Genomic DNA, 13,608 nt, shown 5'->3' on the forward strand with positions numbered 1-13,608 from the left:
TATAACGGTCTTCTAAAATTGTAATTTCGAAAAGAATAGAATAGAAAAGAATAGGAGTAGAAAAAAACAACAGAATGTATTATAACCATCTTCCAAAATTCAAATTTCAAATAATCTATTGTATTCTTTCATTTTCTACTCTATTCTTTTCTATTCTATTAAAATTTATTCTATTTGAAATTCCAATTTGGGAAGACAGTTATAGTCTATGTTATTCTATTCTACACTATTGTTTTTGTTCTATTCTAGTCTTTTATAATTTATTCTATTCAATATTCAATTTTCAGAAGACGGTTATATTCTTTCTATATTGTTCTATTCTTTTCAATTATATTTCTTTATCTTCTATTCTATTTTATTCTACTCTTGTTTTCTAATTCGATTGTTTTCTAATTCCAGGCCAGGAAGAAGGGAAATCTCTCTAATTATATTTAGGCTTCGAGAAAATTAAAAACCTTACAGAAATTTTAATCATGTAATTATCCCACACGCTATCCAAAAATTGTCTTTAGACACCTAAAAGTGATTGCAGATGCTAGAGATGTTCCTAAACAACAATAATGGGCAAAGAAATTATTCCTGAGCTGGTCATTAAAAAAATTTTTTTTAAAATACATCTCTGGCCACTAGATGGCCAAACGTATCATAGGAAATTCCGATGATACTTCAGCGCCTTCTACTGGCTAAATGCAGTATTTTATAACTAAAGCAATGAAAAACATTCCTCTAGCACAGGGGTCTCCAAACTTTTCAGTATGGGGGCCAAATTGTATATTTTACAAAGAATCACGGCCAACAGGGTCCCCCTTCCATCTGGGTCCCTATCAGAGTCCCCATTACAGTCCTCCCTTATATCAGGTTCTCTTTTAGAATCCCCCCACCCCCCTTATATTAGGGTCCCAATTAGAGCCTCCCGTACATCAAAATTCCCTTTAGAGTCCCCATCACAGTCCTGCCTTAAATTAGAGTACCCCCCCATATCAGGGTCCCCATCAGAGTTCTACCTTATATCAGAGTTCCCCCTTTGCTATACGGTCCCCATCAGAGTCCCCCTTCTATACATCAGGGTCCCGAACAGAGTCTGTCCCTACATTAGGGCCCCCATCAGAGTCCCCTCCTGTACATCAGAGCCCCTAGCAGAATCCCCCTATACATAAGGCCCCCATCAGAGTCCCATCTTACATCAGGGAACCCTTTACAGTTAGCCCTTAGGGTTTGTACTACAGTCCCTTTACATCAGGGTCCCCATCAGAGTCCCCTTATACATCAGAGTCTGCCTCAGGAGCCCCCCACCTACATTAGGGTCCCTATTAGAGTCCTCCTTTACACCAGGGTCCCCATCAGAGTCCTCCTTTACATCAGGGTCCCCATAAGAGTCCTCCTTTACATCAGAGTTCCCCTTACATCAGGTCCCTGGGTCAGAGTCTGCCTTAGGAGCCCCCCACCTACATTAGGGCCCCCATTAGAGTCCCCCCTTACATCAGGGTCCCCATTAGAGTCTCCCCTTCTACACATCAGGGTCCCAGAGTCCGTCCCAACATTAGGGTCCCCATCAGAATTCCCTCCTATACATCCGGGTCCCAGAGTCTGTCCCTACATTAGGGCCCCTAGTAGAATCCCCTTATACATTGGGGCCCCCATCAGAGTCGCATCTTACATCAGGGAACCCTTTACAGTCAACCCTTAGGGTTCATACTACAGTCCCACCTTACATCAGGGTCCCCATCAGAGTCCCCTTAAACATTGGAGTCTGCCTTAGGAGCCCCCCTCCCCCACCTACATTAGGGCCCCTATTAATGTCCTCCTTTACACCAAGGTCCCTATCAGAGTCCTCCTTTACATCAGGGTCCTCATCAGAGTCCTCCTTTACATCAAAGTCCACATCAGAGTCCTCCTTTACATCAGGGTCCCCATAAGAGTCCTCCTTTACATCAGGGTCCCCATCAGAGTCCTCCTTTACATCAGGGTCCCTGGGTCCCTATCAGAGTCCCCTTATACGTCAGAGTCTGCATTAGGAGCCCCCCACCTACATTAGGGCCCCTATTGGAGTCCTCTTTTACACCAGGGTCCCTATCAGAGTTCTCCTTTAGATCAGGGTCCTCAACAGAGTCCCCCCTTACACCAGGGTCCCCATCAAAGTCCCTTCTTACATCAGGGTCCCCATCAGAGTCCTACTTTACATTATGGTCCCCATTAGAGTTCCCCCTTACATCAGGGTCCCCATCAGAGTCCTACTTTACTTATGGTCCCCATTAGAGTTCCCCCTTACATCAGGGTCCCCATCAGAGTCCTACTTTACATTATGGTCCTCAGAGTTCCCCCTTACATCAGGGTCCCCATCAAATTCTGCCTTAGGAGCCCCCCAACCTACATTAGGGCCCCTATTAGAGTCCCCCCATACATCAGGGTTCCCATTAGAGTCTCCCTTTATAGGGGGGTCCCCATCAGAGTCCACCTTAGAAGGCCCCTCCAGGACTGCTGCCAACAGGATAAAATCACGTAGCGGACGGGATGGGGCCGTAGTTTGGAGACCCCCCCCCCCCCCCCCCGGCTCCAGCACAGGAAAAGCGCAATAACATTAATTTTCTTGCTCCACTCACACAGGACAAGCGTACAATGCGCTTTCCCCGGGGGAATTGCTGCGCGATTCTTTATACATCCATCCCTTAGACGGGGTACTTACCTGCTCCAAGTAGTGCAGAGATAAGTTGATGTACTTGGCCTCCGTTAGAAGCTGCCCCCCCACTCCGGTCTTGGCCACTCTCTCCGATCCAGCCAGGTCTACCAGGTGCAGCTTGGAGCGGCGGACGGTGGCGGAGCCGGGCTCCTTGCTGGAGAGATGCATGGTGAAGATGCAGTGAGAGCGGGTGGACGCCTGATTCATCGGAGTCTGACAACAACAAAAAGAGCCGGAATGTGACAAGATTTAGCAGACAAGGTAAATAAAAGACACAAATGAGTGCAGATCTTTAATATTAATAATATATCATACAATGTAAATACAAGCAGTATAAAGACCTGAATGTGAGGCGTGAGAAGAAGCAACAGCACAAAAAGGCAATCCATTCAGGTGCTTACAGGAAGCATGCTGGCAGGAGGAGAGAGCAGGGTGACCGGGAGATTATATCATTACTGTGCTGCTTCTCCTTGTGCAGTCCAGTCATGGTTGGGGGCTGGGCCCTAAGCTTGGAGGAAGTGGGTTGAATGAAGTTGGCCATCAGACTGAGGACATCTAGTGGGGGAAAAGAAGTACTACAAATCGGGACAACTCCAGATTGAAGACAATTATTTCAGCAGAAGCCGTCTTTTTTTTATTCAGGGCATTTCCCACAATGACCACCAATATATGGGAGAACTTACCCCTTTGGGCCACCAATGTACTTTTCAACTTTCCCTTACATCACAGTGCACCCTCCCTTACCTTATGCTGCTGCCGGAAAAAAGCTGGAAGCAGAAAGAGCAGGATCTGGAGGAGGACCAGAGGAGGGCTGGAGTCTGCTGAACGCCGAGACCAGGGGAGGCGAAGACAAGGGGGTGCTGTGGCTGCTGAAATAAGGGGTGGGGGCACAGAGAAGCGCAGGATCTGGTGGAGGAGTTCTGTCCTCCTCTCTGCTGCAGACGGCTGAGGCAAGGTGGGGGCAGAGACAGTGGGGGAAGGGGGGGGGTGCGGAAGCTGCAGGAGAGGTGCAAGGCCTATACGAAATGACCTGGCAGGCCGCATTCGGCCCATGGACTTTGTGTTCGACACGTGACCTACAGCCTATTGGACTGACAGTGATCACTAGCAGACATGTGCAATTCGTTTAGTTCCGAATTCATTCTTTAATTTTGACAAATTTGTTAATTCAGAAATCTCTGAATTTTTGAATTTCCGAAATTTTGAATTTCCGAATTTCAAATTCAAATTTCCCAATTTCAAAATTCCGAAAATTCGAAATTTTGGAAAGTCTGAATTTTGGAAATTGGAAAATTAAAAATTTCAGAAATTTAGAATTTACGAATTTCGAAGTTCACATTTTGGAAACATGGAAATTAGAAATTAGAAAATGTGAAATTTCGAATTTCTGAATTTTGGAAAATTGGAAAATTGAAATTCGGAAGTTCGAAAAAAAAATGTTATGTACTTTTTTGTTATTGGAGTATCGCGGTTTATGTATCATTTTTAAACATTTATTTATATCAAGTTCATATTTATTTGGCGACCTAGCGAGGTTTGCACCACTGGTATATGCACTTTTATTTGTCACTATAGAGGCACACAGCACCTAACAAGTGAACAGGGTCTGTTGCCTTTCATTGTATAGGTAGCACCACTTACCCTTATAATTTATATATATTTATTTCATAAATCTGAAAATTCAAAAGAATGAAAATCTGAAATAATAACTAATAATACATTTTAAAATTATAGGTATTGGAATTTCCTTTCAAATTTGGCTGTTAGTGAATGTAATTATCTGAAATAATGGATGCCGTATCTAAAACAAATGGAACATATTGATCTAATAATAATAAATAATAAAACCTTTTTATTATTATTTATTATTATTCATTTGTTCCATTCCATTTATTTAGATGCGGCATTCATTATTTTGGATAATAATTCGTCAACTCAGAAAAATTTGTATTCGTTATGTTTACAAACAGCCGAATTTGAAAGGAAATTCCAATACCTAGAATTTAATGGGTTTAGGCTGGGTTCACACCGCTGCAGGGGGGAGATCCGGATGTGATTCGCACAGCAAATCACATCCGTTCTCCGTAGCGATGCGAGTTCAGCCATACAGATAGTATGGCTGAATTCGCATCGCTCCCGCAGCAAACTCGCACGGGACCCTTTTTTGGGTCCGCAACAGAATCGGATCGCATGGGGGTTCACACCATGCGATCCGATTCCTGTGCGAGTCGGCAGATCGCACTGCGATATGCCGACGGATCTGGGGGTGTCATTAACATAACATTGACACTCCCAGCCGTCCGCATAGGGCAGTGTGAACTGCCGGCGGGAGGTGTGCGATGCGGGTAAACGCCGCGGATTCGCGGCGTTCCCGCATCGCTATAGTGTGAACCCGGCCTTAAACGTAATTATTATTAGTTAGTTATTTTCAAAAACTCATAAATTTGAAAATTCATAAATTCGAAAATTCGGAAATTCGAAAAGTCAAAGTTCGAAAAGTCAAAGTTCGAAAAGTCAAATTTCATATTACACAACCCCCTGTTCCTCTGGCCCCCCTTCACATTACACTGATCCATGCACCTCTGGCATCCCTTCACATTACACAACCCCCTGTTCCTCTGGCCCCCTTCACATCACAGCCCCTGGCACCACTGACCCCCTCAAATTACACAACCCCCTGTTCCTCTGGCCCCCCTTCAGATCACAGCCCCTGGCACCACTGACCCCCCCCCCCCCCCTCACATTACACAGCCCCCTGCACCTCTGGCCCCCCTTCACATTACACTGATTCATGCACCTCTGGCACCCCTTCACATTACACAGTCCCCTGTACCTCTGGTCCTAGTCACATTACACAGCCCCCTGCACCTCTGGCACCCCTTCACATTACACAGCCCCCTGTACCTCTGGTCCTATTCACATTACACATCCCCCTGTACCTCTGGTCCTATTCACATTACACAGCCCCCTGTACCTCTGGCCCTTTTCACATTACACAGCCCCCTGTACCTCTGGTCCTATTCACATTACATGGCCATTTTCAGCTATTCCCCCTCTTTCACATCACAGCTTCCGCAGCTCTGCCCCTTGCTACCTTACTCGGGCACAAAGAGCTGGAGACACAGCAGCGATGGATAGAGGATGACAGTGGGAGCTGTTTGAGTCAGTTTTTCCTATTAGCAAGCCGTAATTGGTTGCTAGGATCACGATGCAGCCAATTACCTGCTGGTTTACTAACCTGCTGCCATCCCACCCTCTAGCCAGCACTGCTGTGTCTCCCGCTCTACTTGCAGATAGAAAGAACCAGCTCTTAAATGGCAGTACCGCAGCAGTCCGGATGGAACAGTGCCTCGGTCCACATTCGGACCGTGGTCCACCATTTAGTGATGCCTGCTTTATGCACCAATTGGCCATTTGGGCATCTAATGGTCAATAAGATTTAGTAGGAGCCTGGAGGGTGTCTTTTCTCTGGCGCATTAACATTGTTGTTTGTTCCTTTCTACACTGGTGTGATTAAAGCAGCACTCCTCTTTGTATGGACACTATACGGTGATATGATTTATCGGACAAGTATTGGCCTGTGTATAGTGGGGAAAAATATTATCTGATCCCCTGCAGATTTTGTAAGTTTGCCCACTTACAAAGAAATGAAGGCTCTATGATTTTTTTTATCATAGGTGTATTTTATATGATAGAGACAGAAAATCAACCAAAAACACGATACAAATGTTATACATATTCGATCCCCAAGCAAAACATGACTTCGTAGTTGGTGGAGAAACCCTTGTTGGCCAGCACAGAGGTCAGACGTTTCTTGTAGTTGGTGACCAGGTTTGCAGACATCTCAGGAGGGACTTTGGTCCTCTCTTCTCTACAGATCTTCTCTAAATCCTTTAGATTGCTTGGCTGTCTCTTGGCAACTCGAAGTTTCAGCTCCCTCCATACATTTTCTATAGGATTAAGGTCTGGAGACTGGCTAGGCCACTCCATGACCCTAATGTGCTTTTTCTTAAGCCACTCCTTTGTGGCCTTGGCGGTATGTTTTGGGTCATTGTCGTGCTGGAAGACCCATCCATGACCCATCTTCAGTGTTCTGGCTGAGGAAAGAAGGTTCTCATCCAAGATTTTACATTACGCGGCCCCGTCCATTGGCCCCTCAATGCAGCAAAGTCTGCCTGTACCTTTAGCAGAGAAACATAATTTTAATTAAAATTTAATTTAAATTTTTCCACCTCGGTGCTTGAATGTAGGGATGGTGTTCTTAGGGTCACAGTCAGTATTTTTCTTCCTCCAAACACGGCGGGTCAAGTTAATGCCAAAGAGCTCAGTTTTGGTCTCATCTGACCACAGCACTTTCTCCTAATCCTTCTCTGAATTATTTAGATGTTCATTGGCGACCTTCAGACAGTCCTGTACATGTGCCTTCTTGAGGAGGAGGACCTTGTGGGCACTGCAGGAGTTCGATCCAATGGCGGCGTATTGTGTTACCAAAATTTTGTTTGGTGACTGTGGTCCCAACTGCCTTGAGATCCTTCACAAGCTCCTCCTGTGTAGTTCTGGGCTGATCCCTCACTTTTCTCATCATCATCCTCACCCCATGAGGAGAAATTCTGCATGGAGCTCCAGAACGAGGGGTATTGATGGTTATTTTGTATTTCTTCCATTTTGGGAATAATCACTCCAATGGTTGTCTCCTTCTCACCAAGCTTCTTGCTGATGGTCTTGTAGCCCATTCCAGCCTTGTGAAGGTCTCCAATCTTGTCCCCGACATCCTTGGACAGCTCTTTGGTCTTGCCCATGATGGTGAGGGTTGAATGGAAAAAATATTTTGTGGACAGGAGTCTTTTATACACATAGCGAGATGTCGTTAGGAGAACCTTCTTACATTGACAGGACTAATCTGTGTACCACATGAGCACCTACTGTGCCAGACTGTGGAGGGGCAGAATTATTGTTGGTTGGTAGGGGATCCAATACTTATTCTACTCACTGAACTTCAACTCCATTTATAACATTTGTATTGTGGTTTTTTTCTGGAGTTTTGGTTGATATTCTGTTTCTATCATATAAAATACACCTATGATAAAAAAATTATATAACCCTTTATTTCTTTGTAAGTGGTCAAAACTTACACAATCTGCAGGGGAGCCAATATTTTCTCCACTGTATGGGCAATTATCACGCATCTTTAGACAGGATTTTTTCACATAGGTTCCTGCTGGACTTTTTTTTCGATCAGATTTGATTAATTTAAAGAGGAAGTAAACCCTGATGAGTTTACTTCCTCTTTGATTCCCTGCAAAGGTAAAGCATAATGGACTACTATGCATCGCATCGCATCCATTATGTGTCACTTACCTGACACAGGAGCCAGCGAAGTCACCGCTGTCCTCTGTAGTCCGGAGCCTCCATCTTCTTGGTGGGTCTCGCTGCTCCGCCGCTGTTATTCGACGAAGCCGCAATGACGTCACTCCAGCGCATGCGCACGGGAGCCGCCACTCGCGGCATATCGCCGTTGACAGCGGCGCGCTCAGTGCGCCTGCGCGCCGCTGTCTACGGCGCATCGGTGCCTGTGTTTTGCCAAATATCTCCTAAACTGTGTAGGTTTAGGAGATATTTCTTGGACCTACAGGTAAGCCTTATGCAGGCCATACACGGTTGAATTTCGAGCAAATTTTCTTTTCAAAATCTGAAAATTCGTTTTTTTTTGTGATCCAATCATGCCACCATTGATTTTCGAAATTCGGCCGACCAAGCCTTCAATTTCACCTCATGTTGTTACAGAAAAGAATTTTCTTGGCCGGGAATCTTCTTTTCTGTCCGTAAATTTAATTTTATCTCCGGAAATTTTCTTTTCTTATTACATTTCTCGCACGATTCTCCCATCATTGATTAGAAAATCGTTCCTTTTTAAAAAAATTTCCAACATGTCCGATTCCTCAAATTTTATTTCCGCACGAAAATCGGCTGTTGCTGCAGCCCCCACTAATGGTGCGAAATTCATACGAAAATTCTTACATATACGATTTTCGAAAAGAAAATTATTTTCGAAATTTGAACCATGTATGGCCGGCATTATTACATTTCTCACACGATTCTCCCATCATTGATTAGAAAATCGTTCGTTTTTCAAAAAATTTACAACATGTCCGATTCCTCAAATTTTATTTCCGCACGAAAAATCGGCTGTTGATGCAGCTGCCACTAACGGTGCGAAATTCATACGAAAATTCTTACATACAATTTTCGAAAAGAAAATTCTTTCGAAAATTCGAACCGTGTATTGCCGCCATTATGCAGGCCATACATGGGTCGAATTTCGAGAAAATTTTCTTTTCAAAATCTGAAAATTCGTTTTTTTTTGTGATCCGATCACGCCACCATTGATTTTCGAAATTCGGCCAACCAAGCCTTCAATTTCACCTCCATGTTGTTACAGAAAAGAATTTTCTTGGCCGGGAATCTTCTTTTCTCTCTGTAAAGTTTCTTTTATCTCCGTAAATTTTCTTTTCTTATTACATTTCTCGCACGATTCTCCCATCATTGATTAGAAAATCTTTTGTTCTGCAAAAAATTTCCAACATGTCCGATTCCTCAAATTTTATTTCCGCACGAAAAATCGGCTGTTGCTGCAGCCGCCACTAATGGTGCGAAATTCATACGAAAATTCTTACATACAATTTTCGAAAGATGCATGGATTCAAATGGTGGTTGATAGCAGGTTCTCAAATCTTCCGCCAACAAAACTTTGTTGTTGGAAAGTCTGATCGTGCGTACAAAAGTCTGTCGCACAAAAGTTCACGCATGCTCAGAATCAAACAGAAGGAGCCAAATATCTCCTAAACCTTGTAGGTTTAGGAGATATTTCTTGGACCTACAGGTAAGCCTTATGCAGGCCATACACGGTCGAATTTCGAACGAATTTTCTTTTCAAAATCAGAAAAATTGCTTTTTTTTGTGATCCGATCATGCCACCATTGATTTTCAAAATTCGGCCGACCAAGCCTTCAATTTCACCTCATGTTGTTACAGAAAAGAAATTTCTTGGCCGGGAATCTTCTTTTATCTCCGTAAATTTTCTTTTATCTCCGTAAATTTTCTTTTCTTATTACATTTCTCGCACGATTCTCCCATCATTGATTAGAAAATCTTTTGTTCTGCAAAAAATTTCCAACATCTCCGATTCCTCAAATTTTATTTCCGCACGAAAAATCGGCTGTTGCTGCAGCCGCCACTAATGGTGCGAAATTCATACGAAAATTCTTACATACAATTTTCGAAAGATGCATGGATTCAAATGGTGGTTGATAGCAGGTTCTCAAATCTTTCGCCAACAAAACTTTGTTGTTGGAAAGTCTGATCGTGCGTACAAAAGTCTGTCGCACAAAAGTTCACACATGCTCAGAATCAAACAGAAGGAGCCAAATATCTCCTAAACCGTGTAGGTTTAGGAGATATTTCTTGGACCTACAGGTAAGCCTTATGCAGGCCATACACGGTCGAATTTCGAACGAATTTTCTTTTCAAAATCAGAAAAATTGCTTTTTTTTGTGATCCGATCATGCCACCATTGATTTTCAAAATTCGGCCGACCAAGCCTTCAATTTCACCTCATGTTGTTACAGAAAAGAAATTTCTTGGCCGGGAATCTTCTTTTATCTCCGTAAATTTTCTTTTATCTCCGTAAATTTTATTTTCTTATTACATTTCTCGCACGATTCTCCCATCATTGATTAGAAAATCGTTCGTTTTTCAAAAAATTTCCAACATGTCCAATTCCTCAAATTTTATTTCCCGCACGAAAAATCGGCTGTTGCTGCAGCCGCCACTAATGGTGCGAAATTCATACGAAAATTCTTACATACGATTTTCGAAAAGAAAATTCTTTCAAAATTCGAACCGTGTATGGCCGGCATTAATCTAGGCTTACCTGTAGGTCAAAGTGGTTTGTAAAGGGTTTACAACCACTTTAAATTAGACAGTAATAGCCTTATGCAGGCCATTCACGGTCGAATTTCGAACAAATTTTCTTTTCAAAATCAGAAAATTCTTTTTTTCTTTTTTTGTGATCCGATGATGCCACCATTGATTTTCAAAATTCGGCCGACCAAGCCTTCAATTTCACCTCCATGTTGTTACAGAAAATAAATTTCTTGGCCAGGAATCTTCTTTTCTCTCCGTAAATTTTCTTTTCTTATTACATTTCTCGCACGATTCTCCCATCATTGATTAGAACATCGTTAGTTTTTCAAAAAATTTCCAACATGTCCGATTCCTCAAATTTTATTTCCGCACGAAAAACCGGCTGTTGCTGCAGCCGCCACTAACGGTGCGAAATTCATACGAAAATTCTTACATACGATTTTCGAAAAGAAAATTCTTTCGAAATTCGAACCGTGTATGGCTCCGGCATTAATCTAGGCTTACCTGTAGGTCAAAGTTTTTTGTAAGGGTTTACAACCACTTTAAATTGGACAGTAATAGCGCTGTACTATATGAATATTATGAAAAAGAAAAACCTGACAAAGGTTCTAACCCTTCCCTACTTTATTCAAGAAAAAATAAACAGTTTTGCCTTTGTATACACTCTAATGAGGATTGCAGCAGATGTCGGTACTTAATAAGATTTATGGATATATACGTCGGCGAAGGATTTACAGAGAGAGACGGGTATTTGGTCACCATTAATAATGGGGGGGGAGGGGGGCGCAGCAGTCGGTAAATATTTATAGACAGACATGGCGTCTTGTAAACATTTATAGACAAAAATGGGAGAAGGCAGAATGTAAATATTTCCGAAGATTCCATTGTAACCGAAAGATCTGGAGAGAAGCCAACAACAGTCTCCGTCTTCGGGAAAAGCGCGGTAGCGGCAACTTGTCATTATTAACAAGACGCACTCCATCAGCCGCTGACACGAGACAAGCCGCGGAATCTGTACAAATCCCGGCCTGCCGCTATAAAACACACTTTGATTAGACACACAGACATCTCTGACAGGACAGGCTGCAAATTCTCTCTTTTGTACGGTAGATCTCCTCTATAGTTACTTTCCTCCCATTATTTCCCGATAGACGGAGCCTTGCACATACTCGGCCCAAAATCCTGTGCCCCGCACTATAATAATACCTGCCGACCTCACGCTGTAGTTTTACTGCTACAGTACGGGCCAGCCACACAGGATCATATATACAGTATCTGACAAAAGTAAGTACACCCCTCACATTTTTGTCCATCTTTTCTTCTCTCTTTTCATGTGACAACACTGAAGAAATGACACTTGTCTACAATGTAAAGTAGTGAGTGTACAGCTTGTATAACAGTGTAAATTTCCTGTCCCCCTCAAAATAACTCAACACACAGCCATTAATGTCTAAACCGCTGGAAACAAAAGTGAGTACACCCCTAAGTGAAAATGTCCAAATTGGGCCCCAATTAGACATTTTTCCTCCCCTTTCTCATGTTACTCATTAGTGTTACAAGGTCTCAGGTGTGAATGGGGAGCAGGTGTGTTAAATTTAATGTTATCGCTCTCACTTTGTCATACTAGTCACTGGAAGTTCAACATGGCACCTCACGGCAAAGAACTCCCTGATGCCCTGTACTAGGGCTGCAACTAACGATTATTTTCATAATCGATTAATCGGCCGATTAATCGGATAAAAAAAACTGAAAAAGGGGAGAAATATATATATTTCTCCCCTTTTTCAGTTTTTTTTTAATCCGATTAATACATACACACACACACACACACACACATACACACACATACACACACGTGTCCCCCCAGTATAGATGACACATTCCTCCCCTCTCACATGGTGTCACTGCCCCACCTCCTCTCAGTGCTCCCCTCCCCCCCTCCGGTGTCTCGGGTTTTTCTCACCCCTTCATGGTGACAGCGGCTCCTCCTCGGTGTGCCGGGGTGGTGTGGGGCGGAGTCTCAGTCCGGACCCGCCACACGTGACTCGGCCGCCTCCTCCAAATGGAGCGAAGGGCACCCCAAAGCCAGGAGATGGATGCACGCATGTGCAGAGCACAACCGCCAATCACGGCAGCGCTGAAAAGCGGCCCGGCGAGGGCTTGCCGCTCCTGTGCTCTGCGGCGGGTCTATCGGAAAGGCTGCTGGGTAGAGGGGGGGAGGAGGAGCCGAAAGCAGCGCAGGCGCGTTGCTGGCGGGACGTCAGCTGGGTGGAGAATGCAAGCAGGCGTAGCTGCGTGGTCATGGACGTGGTGCATGCGTAGGACACGGGAGGATACACAGGATTCTAACGGACCGGCAGGGGGGAAGGTGCAGACTAGGGGTGCAACGGACCAAAAAACTCACGGATCGGATCGTTCCTCGGATCAGAGATCGGATCAATTTTCGGATCAGCAAAAAAAATAACACTATCCCTGCCCCCCACAGCCACATTGTTTATTTAAATAAAAGGTATAACACTATCTCCCCCCCCAATAAAATGCAGCTTATTACAAGCATAAAAACATAGTCAGCATATCACTGATGATTTGCGCCAAGCTCACCACCGATCAAAGTTCCTCCAAACAGACCGCCGTGATGAGTCCCGGGAGGCCTATTGGCGCAAATCGTCAGTGATATGCTATGTTTTTATGCTCGTCATAAGCTGCATTTTATTGGGGGGGAGAAATAGTGTTGTACCTTTTATTTAAATCAACAATGTGGCTGTGCCGAGCAAGTGGAAAGGCTTAGATAGGATTAGATAATAACTAACTACTATCTAATAGATAGTAGTTAGTTATTAGGTTAGATTAGGTAATAAATGTAGTGGTACCTGCATAAAAGAAGTTTTGAATGATTGCAGGCAAGGCATCCAGCGTGACTCCTCCAGAATTCCTTCACTTGGGCTGACACAGGCTGAACAACGCGCTGGGGGTGACGTCAGCGCACAGCTCGCCGCCGCCGGGTGTAC

General features: G+C 43.8%; 1 protein-coding gene across 1 annotated transcript in view; it reads right to left on the reverse strand.

Moving 5' to 3' along the window:
* KIF6 (kinesin family member 6) overlaps positions 1-13,608 on the reverse strand; it is a 389,098-nt gene that overhangs the window by 281,002 nt on the left and 94,488 nt on the right. Inside the window, 1 exon segment of the mRNA XM_077485383.1 lies at positions 2,684-2,890. Within this exon segment, the coding sequence (XP_077341509.1) occupies positions 2,684-2,890 (207 nt within the window).

This window comes from Lithobates pipiens, unplaced genomic scaffold, assembly GCF_037356315.1.
Source record: "Lithobates pipiens isolate NorthernLeopardFrog02 unplaced genomic scaffold, aLitPip1_a1.2 Scaffold_18, whole genome shotgun sequence".
Lineage (NCBI taxonomy): Eukaryota > Metazoa > Chordata > Amphibia > Anura > Ranidae > Lithobates > Lithobates pipiens.